Consider the following 22,701-nt stretch of genomic DNA (forward strand, 5'->3'; position numbering starts at 1 on the left):
CCTTAGGCTCCCTCAGGATCTCTCAGGGTCCCTCAGGATCATTCAGGGTCCCTCAGGATCCCTCAGAATCTCTCATAATCCCTCAGAATCCCTCAGGGTGCCTCAGGGTCTCTCAGAATCTCTCAGGATCTCTCAGGGTCTCTCAGAATCCCTCAGGATCCCTCAGGGTCCCCCAGGATCATTCAGGATCCCTAGGGTCCCTCAGGGTCCCTCAGGTTCTCTCAGGGTCCCCCAGGGTCCCTCAGGATCTCTCAGGGTCTCTCAGGGTCTCTCAGAATCTCTCAGGATCTCTCAGGGTCCCTCAGGTTCCCTCAGAATCCCTCAGGATCATTCAGGGTCCCTCAGGGTCTCTCAAAATCTCTCAGGGTCGCTCAGGGTCCCTCAGGGTCCCCCAGGGTCCCTCAGGGTCCCTCAGGATCTCTCAGGGTCTCTCAGGGTCTCAGAATCCCTCAGGATCATTCAGGGTCTCTCAGGATCATTCAGGGTCCCTCAGGGTCCCTCAGGATCTCTCAGGGTCCCCCAGGGTCTCTCAGGATCATTCAGAGTCCCTCAGGATCTCTCAGGGTCCCTCAGGGTCCCTCAGGATCTCTCAGGGTCCCCCAGGGTCCCTCAGGGTCCCGGCGCTCCCCGCGGCGCCGCCGCCGTCTCGCGGTGTCTGCGCTGCCTCTGAACCTGTTTATAGCAAACACCAGAGGAACCCCAGGGAATCTGTCAGCTGGGAGACTCGGGTTCACTCCTGTCATGTTTGGTTTAGCATCTGACACCTCCTCCCCGACAAATACAGCCCTGGTTCAGCGCTCCCGATAGCTCCTTCGGAGTGCAGCGCCTGACTTCCATATGGAATAAATTACAGCACCTCCTGAAAAACGCCAGAGGCAGCTGCCAAATTATGCAAAATTTAAAGCACTAATGAACGCCGTGATGAAAGTTGAATGAAGGTGTATTTACAAGAGCTCCAGCACGCTGTCTCCGCGCAGCAGATGCACTGTCTGTGTGTTGGTACCTACGGACACGGGAGCCGTGGGCTCGGCTGCCTCCGGAGCTGAACGTGCCCAGCCTCCCCCTGCCCGCCCGGCACAAAAACCCCACCGAAACCACCACAGGGCCAAAGGGAGATCGCAGGAGGAAGAGCCACTGGGGGGTTTGAAGGGGTAAAGGAGCAAAGCTGGAAGAAAAAGAGAAAGAGGAGGAGGGAGGTGTTGCAAAATTTCCCGTTCTTTGCCATCCCAAGGTCAGCGGACAGACGTGGAGCAGTTGGGCCAACGAGACAGAGCAGGAGTGTTGGGTTGGGAAACTGGGGACAGTCAAATGAACATGTTAAAGGGGGCTTAGGAAAGGCTGGAGAGGGATTTCTCCCAAGAGCAGGGACTGGAAGGACAAGGGGAGATGGTCTCAGGCTGAGGGAGAGGAGGTTTGGATCAGATCTTGGCAAGGAATTCTTGGCTGGGAGGGTGGGGAGGGGCTGGGCTGGAATTCCCAGATTTGCTGTGGCTGCCCCTGGATCCCTGGAGTGCCCAAGGCCAGGTTGGACACTGGGGCTGGAGCTCCTGGGGCAGTGGGAGCTGTCCCTGATGGGCTTTAAGGTCTCTTCCAACCCCAACCATTCCATGATTCCACAATTCCCTTGTCCTGCAGATTTCCAGGGGGAGACCTCTTGGTGCAAACTTTCCCACCCCTTGTTGAATAATCCGAGCCAGGGTTTAATTCCAGAGCTGCTCCTGTCCTGTGCATGGAGTGAGGTCCCTAAAACTCCTGTTCTCCTGTGAAACAGCTCCTATATTTCCACAGGGCTATGGTGGGTGGGATGGGGTTTGCGCTTGTGAATAAATCAGGCTCCTTCCTCTGCTTTTTGAGCATCTCTGGAGATGTTCAGTAATGCAGTTTTTATTCTATTTTCTGTTTTAATTCAGGTTTTATTCTATTTTATTCAGTTCTAATTCTATTTTGAGTATCTTTTGAGCGACTCAGATTGGACACAATCCTGAATTCTGGGCTCCAGGGGACCTCCCTCACAACCTTTACTCACCCTGGGAGTAAGGTTGGGGTTTTAGGCTCCAGGAGATGCCAGAGTTGGGCTGTCAGGGGCTCTGAAGGTCCAGACCTCCCCATTCCCCGACCCCACCCTTTGGCAGAGCACGCAGGGCAGTGGTGTGAACGAAATCCCTCTTCACCACGTGGATATTAATTTTATTTCCACATGGATGTTTTATTTTATTAATTTCTTTTCAATCTGTGCTGATCCTCTGCAGCGAAACCCTCTGGAAGCTCCTCATTGCTCCCCTCCAACGGGGGGTTAATGGGTGCAAAGAGGGATTTGCAGGGCAGCTGACAGCTCACAAAATGCAATATTTAACTGCCCTTCCTCCCCAGCTCGGCGTCGGGAGCAGGGATCCCAGGGACAGGAGAAAACTGGACCTCTTGGCTCATTATGAGTCATTTATTCTGAACTGCACAAATTCTCCGATCTGAATCCCAATTAAGACATTACACTACATGTGTTAATTAGTCTGCTCTCCTTTTTAAATCGAGCCATAACTCTTCCTAATTAGGAGGTCGGCCCTTGTAATTTGAACTGGCCTGGGCTGGAAGCACCCCTGGAAGTCACACCTGGGGGCTGGACCCGGGATCGTTTGGAATTGGTTGAGGTCTTACTTGGGTGATTATAAGGTCCCCGACAGGGCAGTAATTACAGAGGGTGCAGTTCCAAATTAAGATGTCAGGCGTGGTGTCGGCACCGATGCCTTGGCTCTAAACTGAGCCCCAGGGAGGCGGCGAGGCTGCTGCTGCTGGGATTGTCCCAGCAGGGCTCCCACGGATCACAGCAGCTTCAGAGGGACAAAAACCTGCTCCAGGAGCTGCCCCTGTGCATGCAGGGATCAGCACAGCTCATCCACGGCATCCTGACTCGGGGCAGGTGTTACAGGGTGAGCAGGGCAGCTGGGGGGCTGCTGGGACAGGACACCTTTCCTGCTGGGATGGGTCACCTTTCCTGCTGGGACAGTCACCTTTCCTGCTTGGATGGGTCACCTTTCCTGCTGGGACAGTCACCTTTCCTGCAGGGACAGGTCACCTTCCCTGCAGGGACAGTCACCTTCCCTGCAGGGACAGGTCACCTTCCCTGCTTGGATGGGTCACCTTTCCTCCTTGGACGGGTCACCTTTCCTGCAGGGACAGGTCACCTTTCCTGCAGGGACAGGTCACCTTCCCTGCAGGGACAGTCACCTTTCTTGCAGGGACAGGTCACCTTTCCTCCTTGGACAGGTCACCTTTCCTGCTTGGATGGGTCACCTTCCCTGCAGGGACAGTCACCTCTCCTCCTTGGACAGGTCACCTTCCCTGCTTGGACAGGTCACCTTCCCTGCAGGGACAGGTCATGTTTCCTGCTTGGACAGGTGACTTTTCCTTCTTGGAGAGGTCACTTTCCCTGCTCAGACAGGTGACCTGCTCTCCTCCATGGACAGGTGACCTGCTGTCCTGCTGGCACAGGTGACCTGCTCTCCTCCTGGCACAGGTGACCTGCTCTCCTCCATGGACAGGTGACCTGCTGTCCTCCTTGGACAGGTGACCTGCTCTCCTCCTGGTACAGGTGACCTGCTGTCCTGCTGGCACAGGTGACCTGCTCTCCTCCTGGCACAGGTGACCTGCTGTCCTGCTGGGACCAAGCCCTGCAGGCTCCCCCGAGAGTCTCTGAGCTGCAGCCGTGCTCTGTGCAGCACCGAGCAGCTCAGCCCTGGAGAACAGAAGCTTGATTTTCACAGCACAAACTGATAGGATCAACTCTGCCTCGAGAGCTTATTAGCGAGGAGCTGAGCTCCTGGAGGAGCTCAACTCTGGTGTTTGCTCTGCTCACGTCTCCCCGAGCTCCTGGAGATGAAGGCAGCTCTCAGCCAGGGGGAGGAGGCTGAGTGTGCCCAGACAGGAGCACACAGGGCACGAGTTCCTTCTCGTCAGATGCCCCGGGTGGTTTGGAGGCAGCGCTGGGCGTGCAGCGAGGGGTGAGGTGACCTGGGGTCCCCCGGCTGCAGCCCCGTGCCGAGGCAGGGCAGGGCAGCCCTGGGCTGGGAAGGGCTGCCTGGCACCTGGCAGGGTTGGAGGGGTTCAATCCCGGTGATGGCACCGCAGGGATGGATGATCAGGGCTTGGTGCCATCTCCTCTACCTTCCCTGGCCCAGGAGAGCTCCCGTGACTGCCCCAGGGGGAAGGAGATCATGGAACCATGGAATATCCTGAGCTGGATCCACAGGGATCATCCACCCAACCTCTGTCCCTGCCCAGACCCCCAAAATCCCACCCTGGCCATCCCTGGAGCGCTGTCCAAGGCTCCTGGAGCTCTGGCAGCCTCGGGGCCGTGCCCATTCCCTGGGGAGCCTGGGCAGTGCCAGCACCTCTGGGGAAGAACCTTTCCCTAAAATCCAACCTAAACCTGCTCTGCTCCATCTCCAGCTGCTCTCCGTGTTCTCAATAACCCAGCAGCAAATCCACTCCTTCTCCACATTGCTCACACACACTGAACTTTCCAATAAAACTCCCTGTCCTGGTGTTGATTTATATTTCCTTTTTTTTTTTTTTTTCCAGTTGAATGATAGGGATCCTTTTTGTAAATGGCTCTGGAATAAATCCTTCACAAATTATATTTTCCCCTTTAACATTGGTAAACTGCCTGAGGCCCCATATCCTGGAATATACATCATCTACCAGCTTCTACCAGCCAAATGTCCCAGTTTTCTGGTGTTAATTCCATCAGAAGGGTCACTTTTGGGTCATTACCAGGACCTGGCCTTGCAGGTATCTTCAGGAGTTTGCTGTTAACAAATCTGGAGCTCATAAACCTCCCCCAGGAACAGGAATGTTCAAACATCTTTGTCACCCTCTGCAGATGCTGGATTTTAACAAATTAAGGGATTGTCAATGTTGTGGCTTTATTACCCTGTGAACGAAGCTGTTTGTGCCTCCTCCAGTGGCTTTTCCAAAGCTCCCAGAGCTCCCAGGACCTGATTTCCTTCTGCTCCCTGGGCATCAGCAGGTGTCACCTGGGGTGGGGTTGATAGTAAAAGAGTTTTAAAATCATGGGGATTTAGGGTTAAAAGGAAAATTAAGCTTAGTTGGCCCTGAAAAGAAAAATAAATACCCTAGGTACATGAAGACCTTGTACCTTGCTAGAACTGCACCTGGGTAGGTAGTACATGATAAATTATATGATTGTTAGATGTGATGATTTTTTTAGTAATTAAATATAATTGCTGTTTAATCATAAGAATAATCATGAGAAAGTGTGGTCAGGGGCCTGAGAAAGATCAGGAGAAACTCATGTCAATGTACACAGTAGAACAATATAAGTTTATTAATTAATATGTAGGTTATACAAGGATAGAGTATGCAATAGGTTCAGCTGGAAAGCCGTGTGGAGTCGGGTTTGGGGCTGCACCCCTGGTCCCAGAGCCCCCAGTAAAAGCCCCTGCCTGGACTCACATCCCGTGGTGCTGTGTGCCCCTGGCAGCTCACCCCGCCTGCCTGCCCCGCGGGGAGCTGGCGGTGCCCTGCTGAGGAAGAAGAGCTGCCCAGCCAGGCTGGACAGGGCTGGGAGCAGCCTGGCACCCGGGGAAGTGTCCCTGCCGTGGCAGGAGCAGGAGCTGGATCGTCTTTAAGGCTCTTTCCGAGCCAACCCATTGCATGATTGTCGGAGGGAGCAGAGGGGGCCGGTGAGCAGCGGTGTCCGTGCAGGGATGTCCTGCTGGGAACGGTGAAGGTTTGCCCAGGAAGTTTCACAGATCTGTGTGCATGCCAGAAGTGTGGAACCTGAGACCAGGATAGAGGTGGGAGCAAGTTTTGATATAAAACAACAAAGAGATGTGTAAATTGACAGTTGCTGAGCCATTGCCATGACATTTACTGGAGAACCAAGAAAGCAAAGGTTAAGTCGACTTGGAAGGAGGTTTTATGACTAGAACAAAGGATATGTTGACCACGAAAAGAAATAGGTCTTAGGAAGAGCAGATACCACAGGCAAACAAACATGCTGATGTGGCAAGTAGAAAAAGGATCTGAGGATTTTCCATGGCCAGAAAAGTGTAAAAGAACTTTAAGCTTAAACTGTAGCGTACTAACTCATGTGGTTGGACAGTAATGACCACAAGATGGTAATGGTGGTAGTTATGACAGGCTACAGGTGGTAGTAAAGGTGTCGATTGGTTGTTGTGTATTAAGATGCTCAGCAAAGAAAAATATCTAATGTGTTGCAACCAAAACTAAAGGGTCTGCAGGCCTGTCTGCTGGAGCTGGCAGCGGTAGGCAGGGCTGTCACCCGGGGCTGCTGTAACATCCTGGGTGCACCGAGGTGCATTTCGGATTCTCCTGCAGCCCTGCTCCTCACCCAGCCTCTCGCTCTGCCCTTTCCCTTGCAGAACTTCGCTCCTGAGGTCCCGGCCCCGGATGATTCTCCCGGTCCAAAGCCTCGTGTGCCTCGCTGCCTTTGGCCTGGCGCTGCCCCTGGCCATCAGCCTCTTCCCGCAGATGTCCGAGGTCAGTGCGGCCCCGGGGGCTCTCACGGGGGGACAAACCACGGCCTCATCACCTTCCTGGGTGCCTGCCCCGCTCCTCTGGTGTCCTGTGGGTCCTCCTCCGTTCCTGGATGGAGCTGGTGTCTGCCCTGCACGGGGCACGGCTGAGGGCACACCTCGAGTCTGTCCCAGTGCTGGCCCCTCAGCTTGGGAGGACTTGGAGATGTTTGAGCTCATCCAGAGGGGCTGGAGAGGGGCTGGGAGCACAAACCCTGTGAGGAACCCCTGAGGGAGCTGGGGGTGCTCAGCCTGGAGAAAAGGAGGCTCAGGGTGACCTCAGCACTCCCCACAGCTCCTGGAAGGTGCCTGTGCCCAGCCGGGCTTGGGCTCTTCCTCCAGGCACTGACAGAGCCAGAGGTCACAGCCTCGAGCTGCACCAAGGGAAGTTCAGGCTGGAAATCAGGAAAAAGTTCTTTCCAGAAAGGTGATCGAGGTCTGGAGTGGCTGCCCGGGGAGGTGGGGGAGTCCCCGTCCCTGGTGTGTTTGACAAAGCCTGGATGTGGCTCTGGGTGCCAGGGCTGAGCTGAGGTGCTGGGGCTGGGCTGGACTCGATGGTCCTGAAGGTCTCTTCCAGCCTGGTGGTTCTGTGAATTCTGTGAATATTCCTCTCCTGAACAGCACAGCTTCACCAGGCAGGGGAAGGCCCCTCTCCCTCACACTGGGGTTTCCTTGGAGTTAAAATATGGAACCCAAGCTCTGTCCATGAGGCCAAGAGCCTGGACCACCATTGGAGGGGGATGTTCTTCCCCAGAGCCTCTCTGAAGGCTTTTGCTTTTTCATCTCCTGGCAAGGCCCAGCCTGGGGCTGCACAAAGGAAAACCAACCAAGGAAACGGGGAATGATAATGCAGGCACTCAGACCAATTTATTTGAACAAATTGCTCGGGTGGGCTTATTTTAAGTCTTTAATTTTGGTGATTGGAGCTTTTCCTGGTTCTAAATCCGTGCATGTCCAGAGAAGGTCTCTATGCCTAAGGGAGAAAACCTCTGTCAAACAAGGACTCTCTCACAAGGTTCTTCTCCTGTCAGCTGGATCAGGAGTCTGTATCACTGTCTGCACGTGAATTCATATTTTGTCAGCCTGGGTGGGTTTATCCATGACTCCCAGCCAGGGAATCTTGCTGTACACTTGTGTGCTGACTGACGAACACGTTGGGAATTCTCTGTTGTCCTTCTTGCTGTCTCCAGGCTGAGACAAAACTGTCCCTTCTCTCTAAGAACCTGAATTTATCTCAGTCTTGGAGCCTCTTGCTAAAAGACGTGTTTGCTGAAGCTTTAATGATTCATATGGCTCTTCCTTAAACTTTTTCTAATTAGTCAACATCGTTTTTGGAGCCCTTCCATCAGGAGCAGACACAGCATTGCAGTCAGAAGCTGCACAAGCCCCAGTTGCAGGAGCAATGTGATTTCCCTGCCTCTCCTGGGCTCTGAGCATCCCCAGAGCCTGGCAGGGCTTTTGGCAGGAGCTCAGCCTCAGCTCCAGGCCATCAGTCTGTGCCTGATCCCGAGTTCTGCTCGGGGCTGGGCTGGGGAAAGGCTGAGGAGCGGTGCCAGGTCCGGCACCTGCTCAAGGTGGAGCCTGGAGCACGTCCAGCCTGCCGTGGGAAGGAGCTGGGGCACGCAGCGTCCCTTCTGCTCCTTTTCCAGGGAATCTGAGCTCTTTCAAGGCTGGAAGGGCCCGCTGAGATCAGCGAGCCCAACTGCTCCCCCAGCAGTGCCGGGGCCACCGCTGACCCCGGCCCCGGGTGTCACAGGCACAGGGCTTTGAGATCCCTGCAGGGATGGGGACTGCACCCCTGCCCGGGCAGCACCTTCCAACGCTGACCACCCTCTCCAGGAAGAATTCCTTCCTGTTCCTCCTTCCTGTTCCTCCTTCCTTCCTGAATATCCAGTTTAAGCCTTCCCTGGTGCAATTTTCCTGGAAATTTCCAATTTCCTCCCTATTTCCAGCAAAAATCTTTCAGGATAATCAGGGGAGCCAAGACCACAGCAGGTACCACCAACCTCAGTTATCCCAAAGGAGACATTGCCAGCGTTCCTCCAAAATCCTGGAATTCTAAAATGGTTGGGTTGGGTTGGGTTGGAAGGACCCTCAAGACCCTCTCGTTTCCTGCCATGACCAGGGACACATCCCACTGGACTTGTGGCTTTTGGGGTGACAGATAACTTCTCCTGTGCAGTGTCTGATATTCCAGCAGGGAAAATCTCGTTGATTTTAGCAGTGGAACGAGTTCTAACCCGCAGGGGAGATTCAGGGCTGGTTTTCCTGCAGGGATGCTGGGATGACGGCGCCGTCGGGAGCGCCCCTCTAAAGGCAGCTGAGCTGCTCCCAGCAGCGCAGACGTGACTCAGCTCTGCTTGGGGCTCCGACGGGATGAGGAGCGCTGCCCACGCGCCCTGCCAGGGAGAAGGAGCCCTCCCAGAGCCTGCCCGGGCTCTGCCCCTGGCATCCAGCTCTGCCGCACAGCTGGATCCCACATCTGCTCACGCCCCGGGCTCAGGACTCCACAGGCAGCCAGGGCTGATCAGTCTCAGAAGCCCAGACTGGTGGGGATCAGGAGGGATCCTAAATCCCACCCCATTCCCACCCCACTCCATGGGCAGGGACAGCTCCTACTGTCCCAGCTGCTCCAGCCCCAGTGTCCAGCCTGGCCTTGGGCACTCCAGGGATCCAGGGGCAGCCCCAGCAAATCTGGGAATTCCAGCCCAGCCCCTCCCCACCCTCCCAGCCAGGAATTCCTTGCCAAGATCCCAGCCCAAGCTCCCCTTTCCCAGTGGGAGCCATTCCCTGGCTCCTGTCCCTCTGTCCCTTGTCCCCAGTCCCTCTCCAGCTCTCCTGGAGCCCCTGCAGGGACTCTGAGCATTCCCTGGAATTTTCCCTTCTCCAGGGGAACATTCCCAGCTCTCCCAGCCTATTTTCCCATCATGTTTGCATTTTCTATAAACATGTGAGTGTTTACACAGGACATTCCCCCTGTCCTCCAAAATCTCTTTGGAGGTTTCTGTGGGGATGCTCAAGGGAGTAAAGTGAGTGTTTTACCTGGAAAATCCCTCTGGATCCATTTCTGGATGGGAAATCCAAGTGACTTTGCGGGAAGTGGATTTTTGGGCACTCATCACCAGACCCTGAACTTCAGTGGCTTGGGCTTGACATCCTGGGAGTGTTTTCCAACCTGAATGATTCCGTGATTCTGTCCTGTCAGATGAGGAATTCAGAGGTGTTTAAGCACTGATCTCTGTGGGAATGCCTTTGCTTTTTCCCTCGGTCAGGGGTACAGCAGGACAGGACCACGCTGTTGTACCCAGCACTGTGGGGAGCAAATCAGCAGCAAGGGGTAGGAGACGTGTTCTGTTCCAAAAACAGGGCTGTGGTGTGAGCAGCGAGCCCTGCAGGGATTCTGGGCGAGCCACGTTCTGCCCTCAGTCCCACCCTCACAGCCTTTAGTGAGTCAGGAGCAAGCACAGAGGCTGATGTGCCACGGGGTGCTTGTTTTGGGCCAGGAGTTTGCGTGGCCACCTTTGATCCTCCCTCCTAACGGGGCTCAAACTCACAATTGGTTTTCCAGCAGAACTGAAGCCTTGCTCAAGGTTTAATGAATTAATGGAGCCGCCTTGTCCCATCAGCTGTAGCTGCTCCAGGGTTACTCCTGTGTTACAACAGCTGCAGTGAAATCAGAGCTCAGCTCTGGCTGCAGAGTCAGGGAAAGGGAATTCTGGAGGTGAGCAACCTCCACGTGCTGGGAAGGTAGACGCACCCTGAGCCTTTTTTGGGCCCATATCCAGCCTAGCCAAGCCCTGCGTTTTGCAGGGATGAAATTCCACTTGGATTCCTGCAGAATCGCAGCTCGTTTCTGGATATTATGGCTTTAAAGAGAAGGTTATAAAAATAAACCGCTCGTATCAGCCACGAAACCATGGATCCTTGGGAATACTCACGCTGGAGCTGCTGAGAAACGTTCTTGTCATCCCAGCACAGCGTTAACTGTGGTACCTAAACCCATCAATATGCATTGAGTAATTCGCTGCTGTTAAGTTTAGGAGAAACATGTCGTTAATGCATTTAGCCCACAACCTCCAACTGCCTCCCATGCCCCCCGGGGAATCTCTTCCCTCTCCCAATCCCGCAGCATCCCCACTGACAACTCCTACTCAGCTATGCACTGCCAATGGAAACAGCTGTGACAGCTCCAAACCGAAAATGGGACTTGTGCAAATGAAATTCAGTGTAGCAGCAGAAGAAAGAACCACGGGGCTGCTCCGCTGCCTCTCTGCCCCGTGGGCCCTGCTCCTCCAGGGCGTTCCTCCAGCAGGTCCACCAGGAGCTCCTGCCGCCCGTGCCCAGCGGGATCGCGGGGGTAAAGGTGGGCAGGGCCAGGTGAGGAATGGAGAAATGGAGCTGGAGAACGGCAGAGAAGCCTTCAGCCACCCGAGCACTGCTGTCCTCACCTGGGGGAAGTTCAAAGGGTTTTTTTAGGGTGGTGCTCAATGCATCTTCCAGAATAAGGCCGGTTTCAGCCTTTCCTTAAAAATAATCTTCCTTTTGGATCTCCAGGACAAGGGGAATAAACAGCCTAAAATCCAAGGCTGAGCTATTGTTTTCCAATCTGTTTTAGCCTTCATCTTGTTGGCAGGCTGCTTTAGAAAAGCAAAAGGTTAATGAGCCAATGTGCAGTGGGATTATTGCAGTAAAGATGACAGTGAACCAGTAATTACTAATTAGATGCAGTTTAACAGGAGGAACAAGTGAAATCTCCTCTTCACCAACTGTCAATAATTAGCAGATTTGGTGAGGTTGAAATGTGTCCACAGTTAAAAGGCTGATTTTTTAATGAAATGGCACTTGACAAAAGAGCTGTATGGAGGTCACAGCCATAGCCCTCGAGACGCTTCCCCATTCCATACTTAGGAGGAAAATCAGATGCAATCCAGCAGGGGGTCCCCATGGAACCATCCCTCCCTTGGGATTGCTTTGCACGGAGGGGGAGGGGAGCAGGAGGGATTCTCTGCAGTAATTTTGTCCAAGTTGGATGAGAAACCAGGGAAGGGATTTGCCAGCTGCCATGGGGAAAAATGTTGGAGAAGCGAGAAGTTCTGCTTTGCTTCTGGGGCTGGGGAACGGTTCCCTGGGAGTCTGGGAACCCTTGGGATGGAGGCTGGGCTTGGAAGGAGCTCCTCTCAGCAAAGAAGTGGCACGAGGTCCTGAAGGGCTGGCAGGAGGCTGGGAGCTCAGTGGGAAGCGTCTCCCAAAGCCTGCAGAGGATTCAAGCTGTGCCTCAGAGATCGCTTCCTCCTGCTCCGCCCGTGGCTTCGGGAGCACCGGGAGGTTCATCCGAGGTTCCTCTCCTGAGTGCTGACCCAGCTCATCTTCTGGTTTATCTCCTGCCTTATCCTCTGGTTTATCTTCTTGCTTTTCCCTTGCAGACAAAGGCAAGAGTATCTTTGTTTGAAGAGGTGGTCCCAGGGGGCTTCTTTAATGCCCATGAACTGATGGATCTGAGCAGAACCCCCAGGATTTACGTGGCAGTGAGTGGCTGAGCACTGGCACAGTTCAAGTAGGACTTGAGGGAAAATCTGAGGTATTTGGGAATGTGTTGAGCCCCTTTCCAGCCTTCCAATGAAGGGTGGTGGTGTTGATGAGGTGTCTGGAGTTCCCTAGTGAGGATGGACTCGTTCCTGTCAGAGGCTGGAGAATGAGTGACCCTTCCAGAGCATCGTGCTGCCCCAGGAGAGGAGGTGACATCTGGGGACAGCAGGTTGCACAGAGCTCCAGTGGAAGCTCCCAGCCCATCTTTGGTAGGAAATGATGGCCTGAGGAGGTCCTGAACTCCATCTGTGCTTCCAGCCCCAGCAGGATCCGAGCACAGCTTGTGGCTCTGGCCATGGCTGGTGGATTGTCCCCATCCTCCCTGGAGCAGTTTGGGTTTCCCAGCTGGTCCTGCAGGGTCCTGCTGCCAGGGGAGCTCCCTTTGGATGGGAAGATTTGCCCTGGTGGGTGGACACAGACTGTTCCATCCTGGTGTCCCTGTGGATTCCCACAGCCACAGCCCCGCCTGGCCCGCTGCAGGTGTTGAGATGTGGGGTTAGGAATGAAGTCAGAAATCCATTTCACATTCAGGTGAAGTGTGCTGCTTTGAATTGTTTCGTCTCTAGAGTCTGTTAATTTGCTGTGCTCGTAAAAAACCTGTGCTCACAAAAACAAAACTGCCTCAAACAAGGAGAAAGGAATGTGAACTTCCAAGCTAGAAGAAAATAAGAAAAGCTCCTTAACCTTTGAAACAAGAACTAAACCAAAACTAAAAGCTGCAGGAGACAGCCAGAGAGCTCTCCGCACAAAGACTAATAAGAAATAAATCTGCATACAAAAAATAATGCATATGCAACAAATCAGGAGACAAAGAAAGAGTTTAGACTCTTGAAGGGTGCACATGTCTTTAAAAATTACTGCACTTCTGCCCAGCGCTGTAATAAACACACCACTTTTCAACTTTAATTAGCTGGAGGCCCCTGTCCATAGGTCAGTGTTCAGAAGCTGTGCTGGGAGGGTTTGTCCTGGGCTCTCCCAAAGCTGGTGAGATTTATCTCAGCTGAGCTTTGACGTCAGAGGACCAGGATCCTCCTCAGGCTTTGCTGCTGGAGTGACACGTGGAGGACACAGCTGTCACCCCACAGTTCTGGTGGAACCACGCCTGGACACGCCGGGCTCTTGGCTGCAGGGGTCTGCCCCAGCTCCTGCTCCCACCTGGAGTTTCTCCCTCTGGCTTCATCTCCACCCACAGAAACAGGCCTGGAGCTTTGGAGCTTGCAAGGTCAGGTCACCCTCCATGGGATAAACTCCAGGTGAATGTGACAGCAGAGTTTTTGGGGATCCTCTGTGGGATAAACTCCAGGTGAATGTGACAGCAGAGTTTTTGGGGATCCTCTGTGGGATAAACTCCAGGTGAATGTGACAGCAGAGCTTTTTGGGGATCCTCCATGGGATAAGCTCCAGGTCAGTGAGACAGCAGAGCTTTTTGGGGATCCTCCATGGGATAAACTCCAGGTGAATGTGACAGCAGAGCTTTTTGGGGAGCCTCCATGGGATAAACTCCAGGTGAATGTGACAGCAGAGCTTTTTGGGGATCCTCCATGGGATAAACTCCAGGTGAATGTGACAGCAGAGCTTTTTGGGGAGCCTCCATGGGATAAACTCCAGGTCAGTGTGACAGCAGAGCTTTTTGGGGATCCTCCATGGAATAAACTCCAGGTGAATGTGACAGCAGAGCTTTTTGGGGACCCTCCATGGGATAAACTCCAGGTGAATGTGACAGCAGAGCTTTTTGGGGATCCTCCATGGGATAAACTCCAGGTGAATGTGACAGCAGAGATTTTTGGGGAGCCCCAGGTTCTCCTTTTTGTATGGGAACTCCTCATTCCCAAAGAAACGTGGATGAGAAATTAAATTTTATAATTTTAATAAAGATTTGTAGGGAATGGGTATATTTATTTACAGCGCTTTGGACGCATGCCAGGATTTATTGCCTTTTAATGGACGTGCATACTTCTGAGAACTTTTAATATTTTTTTATTATTCTTACTAATTTTTATATGTATCAAATTTTAAAATAGGTTAATGCATATTCATTTTGCTGATTTTATATTATACTTATAGCTAGTTACACTTGTACTCAGTTTTTGTCAGAAAGCACAGAAAGAACTCTTGGGTTATTTTGCCTTGTCTGTTTTAAGGTTTGAGGAGTTTTTTTATCTTTTATCTTTTAATGTGGAAATTTGCATTCTTTCTCTTCAGCTGGGGTAGTTGTGTTAGTCTTGTAGTTACTGGACTAAACAGCAGATTTAGCAAGCTCAGAGTGGCACTTTTTACCTGAATCTAAATGGATTTCTACCTTGTTAAATCTTTACTTTGTCTCACCACCATGGGATGATGCTCTCTTAGGTTCTCCTTCTGGCATGGAGCAGATGTTGTGTCCCGGTAATTGCCTTCCGCCTGCTCCACCTGGTGGAATTCCAGCTGCAAATCCACGGTGCTGATGCCACAGGAGCAGCACTGCCTTGCCCCAGGGCCGCCCCCATTCCCCAAACTCCTTTGGAAGCTCTTCCCTGCAGTGCCCTCGGATTCGTGTCCTGGCACAGCTGAAACTCCTCTTGCCCAGGAGAGGAGGAGCCAGTGTGGCAAAGCAAAGAACATTTTGGACCATGGCATCTCCCGCTTCCATGGGGCTTTTCACCCCCAGTTCTTTCTCAGAATCTCAAAATCAAAGCATTTCCCTACTGCTCCCCAGTGCTCTGGAGATCTCAGTCACTTCTTCTAGGAGCCAAAGCTCCTCTAAAATCCTGCAATCATGGAATGGTTTGGGTTGGAAGCGACCTTTAAACTCATCTTGTTCCACCCCTTGCCGTGGGCAGGGACACCTTCCACCGCTCCAGGCTGCTCCAAGCCCCGTCCAGCCTGGTTTTGGACACTTCCAGGGACGGGGCATTTCCAGGGGGAAGGGGCTCCTAAGCAGTGGTGGCGGAGCCCCTGGGCCACTTCAGGGTGGTTGAATTTCCACCTGCTCCGCCTGTTTGGGTGATTATTGGTCTCGGTGACACCGGAGGGCCAGGGGAGGTCAGGAGCCAGCAGAGCCCTGGTGCAGTGGGGGCTGTGCCTTTGTTCTCCCTTCCCGGAGCCTTTGATTTGTGACCCAGCTGCTTTTTGCTGGCTGCTCCTGGGAGCGCTCCTTTGTTTGGCCTCCCAAAGGCGCTGGACATCCTCCAGGGCCCCCAAAAAGCCAGGGAGGAGCGGCAGGGCTGGCAGCAGGGCTGTGCTCTGTGGCCATGGGGTGGGTGTGGGACCCTCTGGAGCGCCCAGGGGCTCGGGGCTGGCAGACACGGATCTGGTTTCATGTTTATACCCCTGGGAGACAGGTTCAAGTATGTAAACTATCCCCCTGCAAGCGCAGGCTGCTGCAGGTGTGTGGGTGCTGGTGGGCATAAAAAACATTCCTGACACCAGCTCCTTTGAGGAGTCTTCACCTCCTGATGGCTATAAGCCATTAGGAGTCAAAAGAAAGAGCTGACATCCGACAAGTCCGGATAAACAGCTAAACATTAACCCTTAAAGTGGCTCAAAAAACAGACTTAAAAGGCTCTTTGTGGAAAGAAGCCATTTTTTCGCAGGCCTGTTAATTGCTGTCTTTCTTCAGGACACCTTTCAGCAGCACCTAGTGTAAACAGAGGGGCTCCCCCCGGGATTCCTGCGCTGCCCTGGCCATCCCTGGACCCTCCCGGGGCTCCTGGGCTTTGCTGCTTTATTCTGGGCCTGAAAACCAAATCCCTGCCCCTCTTCAGCCCACCCTGAGCACCCCGGCCACTCACTGGAAATCTTGGAAAACCCTGAGCTGGAATGAGGATGATCCACAAGGATCACTGACTCCTGGCCCCACGCAGGAATCCTGAAATCAGAAAAAGCCTTTAACACTTCTTGGTCGGAGGCTTCTTCCTCTGGTGCTCGCCCAGATCTTCCCTGCCCGTCTCCTGCCTTGCCCCTCTCTTGTCACACAGGCTTGGATTTGTCCTTTTCGGTGGATTTGGAGTTGTTTTGGCTCATCTGGAGCAGCTCTGACTACTCCAAGAGGTGCAGGATGCAAAGGAAGGCGATCATTTGTCCAGACTTGCCTGCTTAGGGCTGAGAATGCCTTATTAATCACATCTCCCATATATAATTATCTGTAATTGCCTTTTAAATTTCCTGTTCCTAGTGAGGCTGGTGGTCTGCAAGAGAAGGAAATGTGCTGGAGGTTGGGATCCTGAGGGATTTGCTCAGCTTCCCTAAAGCACCGAGGGCATCCCTAAATCCCACTCTTCCATCGTGCTCTTCCTCCTGAAGAGCAGAGAATTTAGGGAGAGAATTCACAGAGAGAGAATTCAGGGGTCGATGTCTTCAGCAAAGAGCAGCAAATTCCTTCTTCCTCGACAGAGCTGATTGAGGAATTCCTGCTGAAATGGACCTAAGAGCTCATTTTCATCAAAACAAAACTTTTTAATAATGTCCACGTTTAAAAGTAGGATTTTTTTTTTTCTTCCGAGAAAGGAGAAACTCTGAGTGTCTGTAGGTGTAGGTGCTCTTCATTCCAGCAAGGATCAGGCATTGCATTAAAGTGCAATTTTGGGAGCTCTCAAGGCCTTATTTGGAGCGTGCTGGTGAATTTTCCACAATCCACTGGCTCGGCTGTTCCAAATAAATAATAATAATTAAAAAAATCTGCATCCTGCAATGTGAGGGTCCTTCCAGGAAATCGCCCATGGGAGCAGCCCACTGGTCACCCCATGGTGACCCACCCCCCATGGGGCATCTGAGAAATGATGCTGGAGGTGGTTTCCTGGTTTCCCTTTGATTTTCCCACTGCCTAGAAACCTAATTTTTTTTTTTTTTTTTTTTTTTTTTTTTTTTACCATGGATGTTTTGACTGCATTCACCTCCCTTCTGCCTTCCCAGAACATCATTTTCAGACAAAAAAAAAGACCCCAAAAAACCAAAAAAAAAAAAAACAACACCAGAAACCCCAAAAAACAAAACCAAACCAACAAACAAAAAACCCCAGGGAGAAGTTTCTTCAGCCCTCTCCTGAGGGAGAACCTGGCCTGGCAAGGCCATGAGCCCTGAGGTCACCACACAGCTGCTTCTGTGCCTGCCTAAAACCTTTCTGGAGCTGCTGAAATGAATTTATTGTGGTAAACTCAGGTTTACCCCATGAAGGGCACCCATCCCACCCCTCCCACGCTGAGCAAACCTCCAGTTCAGCTCCCCCAAAGGCCGTGGGTGTCTCCTCTCTCTGGAAGACACACACAGGGGAGGATTTCTGACCTTGCTGTTTGAGATCTTAGGGTCCCAAAGCTTTTCTGTGGGGGGTTTTGGTGGTTTTGGTGTAACACTTGAGGTTTCTGGTGCTGTGGGCAGCCACAGGAGCAGCACTGCCTTGTCCCAGGGCCGCCCTCATTGCCCAAACTCCTTTGGAAGCTCTTCCCTGCAGTGCCCTCGGATTCGTGTCCTGGCACAGCTGAAACTCCTCTTGCCCAGGAGAGGTGGAGCCAGTGCGGCAAAGCCAAGAACATTTTGGACCATGGCATCTCCCACTTCCATGGGGCTTTTCACCCCCAGTTCTTTCTCAGAATCTTTCCCAGAAGACCCAAACTCACAGCTCTGCAGTGACCTGGAGGTGGTGCCCTGCTGAAAGTCGAAGAGCTCAGTGTTAACCAAACCCCCAAAAACCCCAGAGAAAGGCTTAGAAACTGTGAGATTTCAAACAGGGTCGGAATCCGAGGTATTGATGATTCTGAGATGGTAGAAAGTCTCTGTCTGTCAGCCCCCTGCCAAAGCAGAAGCCAGAATTGGTCTGTGCTGGTTTCCAGGTTGTTTATTCTGTTGATCTCTCACATGTTCTGCTGCCCTGCCCAGCTCTGTCCTGCAGGGCAGCGTGTGGGGCTCTGCCCTCAGTGGGATGTGACAAACATTAAATACCAGAAACTCCCTGGGCTGGATTTACAAGAACGTGCCAATATCTGTCACCTACGTTGGACAGTGTGTCCCCAGCCTGAACCAACAGAAAAATGCCAACACCACAGTGAGACATGGAGGGCATGAAGGAGGAGAAAAAGGACAAGGCACACCCAATTTCCTCCAGCTTGTCCCCTTTGGACCCCTCATCTAGAATCCTAAAATTTTACTTTTGCACCCATGCCACACTTAATTATTACTTATATCAAACACTCAGAGCTGGTAATTGATCCTGTAAGATTGAAAACTCTTTTCCATGGCCAGAGATCACAGACAGTGTCTCTGGGGGCTCTGTCCAGGGGGGTTCCTGACCCTGCCAGGGTCCCAGGGCAGCCAGAGGGATTCCCTGGATTCCCACAAAACAGCAAGGCCAGAAGTTCCTCGTGTCTGCCAGATGTCCCTGGGGTCACCTTGAGGAGCCAGCAGGGTCCCTGGGCAGTGGAGGTGAGAGCAGAGAGCTGCTGGGGGATGGTTTGGGGGTGAGCCCGGGGCTGGAGCTGCTCCAGGACAGGGACGGGGGTCACTCCCCAGCTGTGGGGCTCTCATCCCACCTGCTGCTCTCTTATCATCGCTGTTATCATCATTCCAGAGGCACCCCGGGCGAGGGCAGCTCCCTGCTCCAGCCACGAATCCACATTGCCAAATTCCCTTCCTTTTCCTTCCCCCACACCCACGTTTCCCTTCTTCCCACCTGATTAAACATGTTTCTGCTCAGTATTTTTCCTCAGAGAAGCTGTGCCTTGGTAATTCCCCAAAAGTGAGATTAAAAACTCCCAGCCTTGATTGTGGAATCATGAAATTAATTTGGAAAAGACTTTTTTGGTCCCCAAGTCCAACCATTAACCCAGCACCACCAAACCACAGAAGCACTGGATCATTTAGGCTGGAAAAGACCTTTAAAATCATCAACTCCAACCATGAAGCCAGCACTGCCCAAGCCAGTGAAGTGGGGGAAGTTGCAATCCCACAGCTGTCCCAAAATCCCAAAATCTGCTCTGCTTCAGGTTATTCCCATTTAGGCTGAGGGCAGGAACATTCCTGCAGAGCATCCCTGGCAAACAAAATGTCTCCTGAAATGGAAAACCTCCAAAACAACAACAGCCAAATATTCCAGAACAGCCAAATATTCCAGGACAAAAAAATCTGAACTTAATAATTCTCAAAAGCTAAACAACCAAATATTCCAGAATAGCCAAATATTCCAACTTTCCTTTTTTTTTCTTTTTTTTCTTTTTTTTGTTGTTGTTGTTAGTTTTTTTTATTTTTTGGTGGGGGGTTGGGTTTTTGTGGGGTTTTTTTTGTTTGTTTGTTGGCTTGGTTTTGTTTTTTGGGGTTTTTGGTGTTTTGGGGTTTTTTGTTTGTTTGTTTGTTTTTTGGGTTTTTTTTGTCTGAAAATGATGTTCTGGGAAGGCAGAAGGGAGGTGGATGCAGTCAAAACATCCAAAAAAAAATCTCCTGTCAGCTCAGGTGTAGAATCATGGAATCATGGAATGGTTTGTGTTGGAAGACACCTTAAAATCCTCTCATTTCTACTCTGTCCTACAGGAAGCTGAAGGTGAGTGCTGGTGACCAAAACACCCATGGCAGAAAAGCCCAGAAAAATCTTCTGGAATGGACAAATCTCAGGAGCCAGAGCAGCCAAATATTCCAGAACTACCAAATATTTCAGAACGGCCAAATATTCCAAGTTTCCTCCATTTTCATTGTTTAAAGAAAACTTTAATTTCAAGCTCTGGTGCTCTTTGTCTCCCCTGTGTCCAGCCCAGGGTGAGGCAGCAGCCCTGACCAGCTCTGGTGGAAGGTGCTGACCATGGGTCCCGTCACAGGCTGAGCATTTCCAGCTTTTCTCCCTTCTTTGGAGCAATGAGAAGGAGTAAATTTGGGATATTTGGCTCCTGAGATTTATCCATTCCAGAATTTTCTGGTTTTTCTTTGCCATGAAGGCTCTGGCCACCAGCACCCACCTCCAGCTGCTGTAGGACAGGGTAGAAATGAGAGGAATTTTAAGGTGCCTTCCAAGCAAACCATTCCATGGTTCTAATCTTGAGCTGCCAGGAGACTTCCCATGGTTTTGTGGAAACCACTCTGATTGAATACAACATTAATTTTTATTATGAAAACTGAACATTTCTTTCAAAGACGGGGGTCAAAAAGACTTGAGAGAAACCTAAAATGAAAAGAACTGTTCTGGTCACCTCTTAAATTCAATTTTTATTATTAATTTGAAGGAAAACTTCACAAAATTCAGGTTTCTCTCAAAACCCTTTTCTCCCAACTTTGTATTTGGGAAGAAAACTGACTATCAATAATTCATGAATCATTAATTTGTACTTCAGCCTTGAGAACCTCTCTCAACCAGTGTGTCCAGCTTTGGGACACGCCGGGATTTCAACTGGGTGGAAAACCTGGGAAGGTGTCAGAAAAGAGCTTTAACACCAACATTTTAGGCAGCAGTCTGCCTTGCTGAGGAGAACCACCAGTCACCTTCCATGGGCAGGGACACCTTCCATGGGCAGGGACAACTTCCATGGACACCTTCTGTGGACACCTTCCATGGGCAGGGACACCTTCCATGGACACCTTCCATGGGCAGGGATACCTTCCATGAGCAAGGACACTTTTCATGGGCACCTCCCATGGTCAGGGACACTTTCTATGGTCAGGGACTTTTTCCATGAGCAAGGACAACTTCCATGGCCAGGGATACCTTCCAGGGACACCTTCCATGGGCAGGGACACCTTCCATGGGCAGGGACACCTTCCATGGACCCTTTCCATGGTTAGGGACACCTTCTATGGCCAGGGACATTTTCCATGGCCAGGGACAACTTCCATGGGCAGGGACACCTTCCATGGACACCTTCCAAGGACAATTTCCATGACCAGGGACACATTCCATGGCAAGGACACCTTCCATGGGCAGGGACACCTTCCATAGATACTTTCAATTGTCAGGGACACCTTCCATGGCAAGGACACCTTCCATGAGCAAGGACACCTTCTTCTATGGACACCTTCCATGGCCAGGGACACTCTCCATGGCCAGGGACACCTTCCATGGTCAGGGACACCTTCCATGGACACCTTCCACTAGGCCAGGTGCTCCAAGTCCCATAATCCGAGGGGAGCTGGTCAATGAACTGAAATGCTGCTGCGACACCCACGAATCCATGGGACGGGATGGATCCATCCAGAGGGGCTGGGAGAGCTGGGGGAGGGAAGGAAGAGCTCATGGAGACCCTTCCCAGGCTCCCAGTGAGCCACCACCACCTCTCCCCGCTGGCAGCAGCAGAAGACACAGTGACCATGCCGGCCCTCCCTTCCCCCACCCCGGAGCAGCATCCGTCGGTCCCCATGACCCTCCTCCTCCCAAATTTGGCTGCTTTCTCCCTTCTTCTCCCCGCTCCTCTTTTTTTTTTTTTTTTTTTTTGGCTGAGTGATGAGCTGTATGCCAAATCCATCTGCTCCTGTCTCCCCTAGCTGCCTTCCATAGCGTTCCAGGATCCCTGGCAGCGAGCCTGGACCTATCTCTCTCCCTGCACTCTCCGGAGCACATTCCTTTCTACACCTTTTCCCGAGCTGGGATAGAAATGAGTATCAACCCCAAACAAAAAGCATCTGCTTTCTGCCTGCTGCTGCCTCACCGGCCGCGCCTGCACGCCGCGCCCGTGTCAGCAGCCACGCAAAACACACACAGCCCCCGCCCGCAGCCGCATCTGCGGGGATCTGGGGGGATCTGGGGGGATCTGCGGGGATCTGGGGGGATCTGGGGGGATTCGGGGCGCCGGGAGCTCCCCCGCGCCGCTCCGCAGCACCAGCTGTGACCACCGCACCATTTGTTCCTCCAGCCCACGCCAGCACTCGGAGCCAGTTCTTTATCACCCCAATTAGCCTTGTCTGAGCTGATGAGAGGAGAGAGGCTTCCACTGCAAGGCAGGGATGGGGGGAAGAGAGCTGGGGAGCCGCGGCTACCCGGGAGGCGATTCCCAGCTTTGTTCCCTGGGAGGGAGGGAGGGATTGCACCGGGTCAGGGGCACCGCTGCCACCCTGCCGGGGCTACCTGAGCCGTGCCGGCCCGTCAGCAGGTGCTCCATGGGCTTCAGGGCACGCAGTTTTTCGGCGTTTTCCCCCTTTTTCCCCTCGTGCTCTTGGTTGTCTGCCAGAGGGAAAGGAGCATCCTCAGGCTTCACCCGCTCCCAGGGGCTGGGATGGGCTGTGCTTCATCCCAGCCACGTTCCTGGGCGAGCTGGGAGGTGCAGCCTGGTGCTGTCCCCAGTGAGGATCTCCCTGGATCTGTGGCAGAGCTTCCAGCGGCCTCACAGGGCGCTGCAGGAATTCCTGCTTCTCCCACAGCCTCGTTGGAGAGCTTCCCATGTCGGACACCGAGCTGTCAGCGCAGCCATCAGCCCCAAATCCTGGGGTTTGCCCCCAAAAAAAACCCCTGTAGCTCTGTCTGGGAGTGCTGCTTCCCACCCTGGCTCCCTCAGGGCTGCTGGGAGCTTCTGTCCCTCCTGGGCTTCTGCTGGATTCCTTGGTGAAGGAATCCCAGTGCCATCATCCCAAAGGCAGGAAGGGGATCCCTCCTTTGCCCTGGCACAGGCAGAACCGGGAA

The 22,701-nt window shown here is 52.6% G+C and overlaps 1 protein-coding gene across 4 annotated transcripts in view; it reads left to right on the forward strand.

Moving 5' to 3' along the window:
• The window catches only part of SFXN5 (sideroflexin 5), a 100,234-nt gene that overhangs the window by 74,139 nt on the left and 3,394 nt on the right, over positions 1-22,701 (forward strand). For 3 of the 4 annotated variants that reach the window (XM_021526797.3, XM_021526799.3, XM_077782662.1), the window contains one exon: positions 6,402-6,519. The exons of the other annotated variant lie outside the window; for it this stretch is intronic. In XM_021526797.3, coding sequence (XP_021382472.2) covers positions 6,402-6,519 — 118 coding nt within the window. The remainder of the gene's footprint in view (positions 1-6,401; positions 6,520-22,701) is intronic. 4 annotated transcript variants of the gene reach the window in all.

The sequence above is a fragment of the Lonchura striata genome, chromosome 4 (assembly GCF_046129695.1).
Source record: "Lonchura striata isolate bLonStr1 chromosome 4, bLonStr1.mat, whole genome shotgun sequence".
Taxonomy (NCBI): Eukaryota; Metazoa; Chordata; class Aves; order Passeriformes; family Estrildidae; genus Lonchura; species Lonchura striata.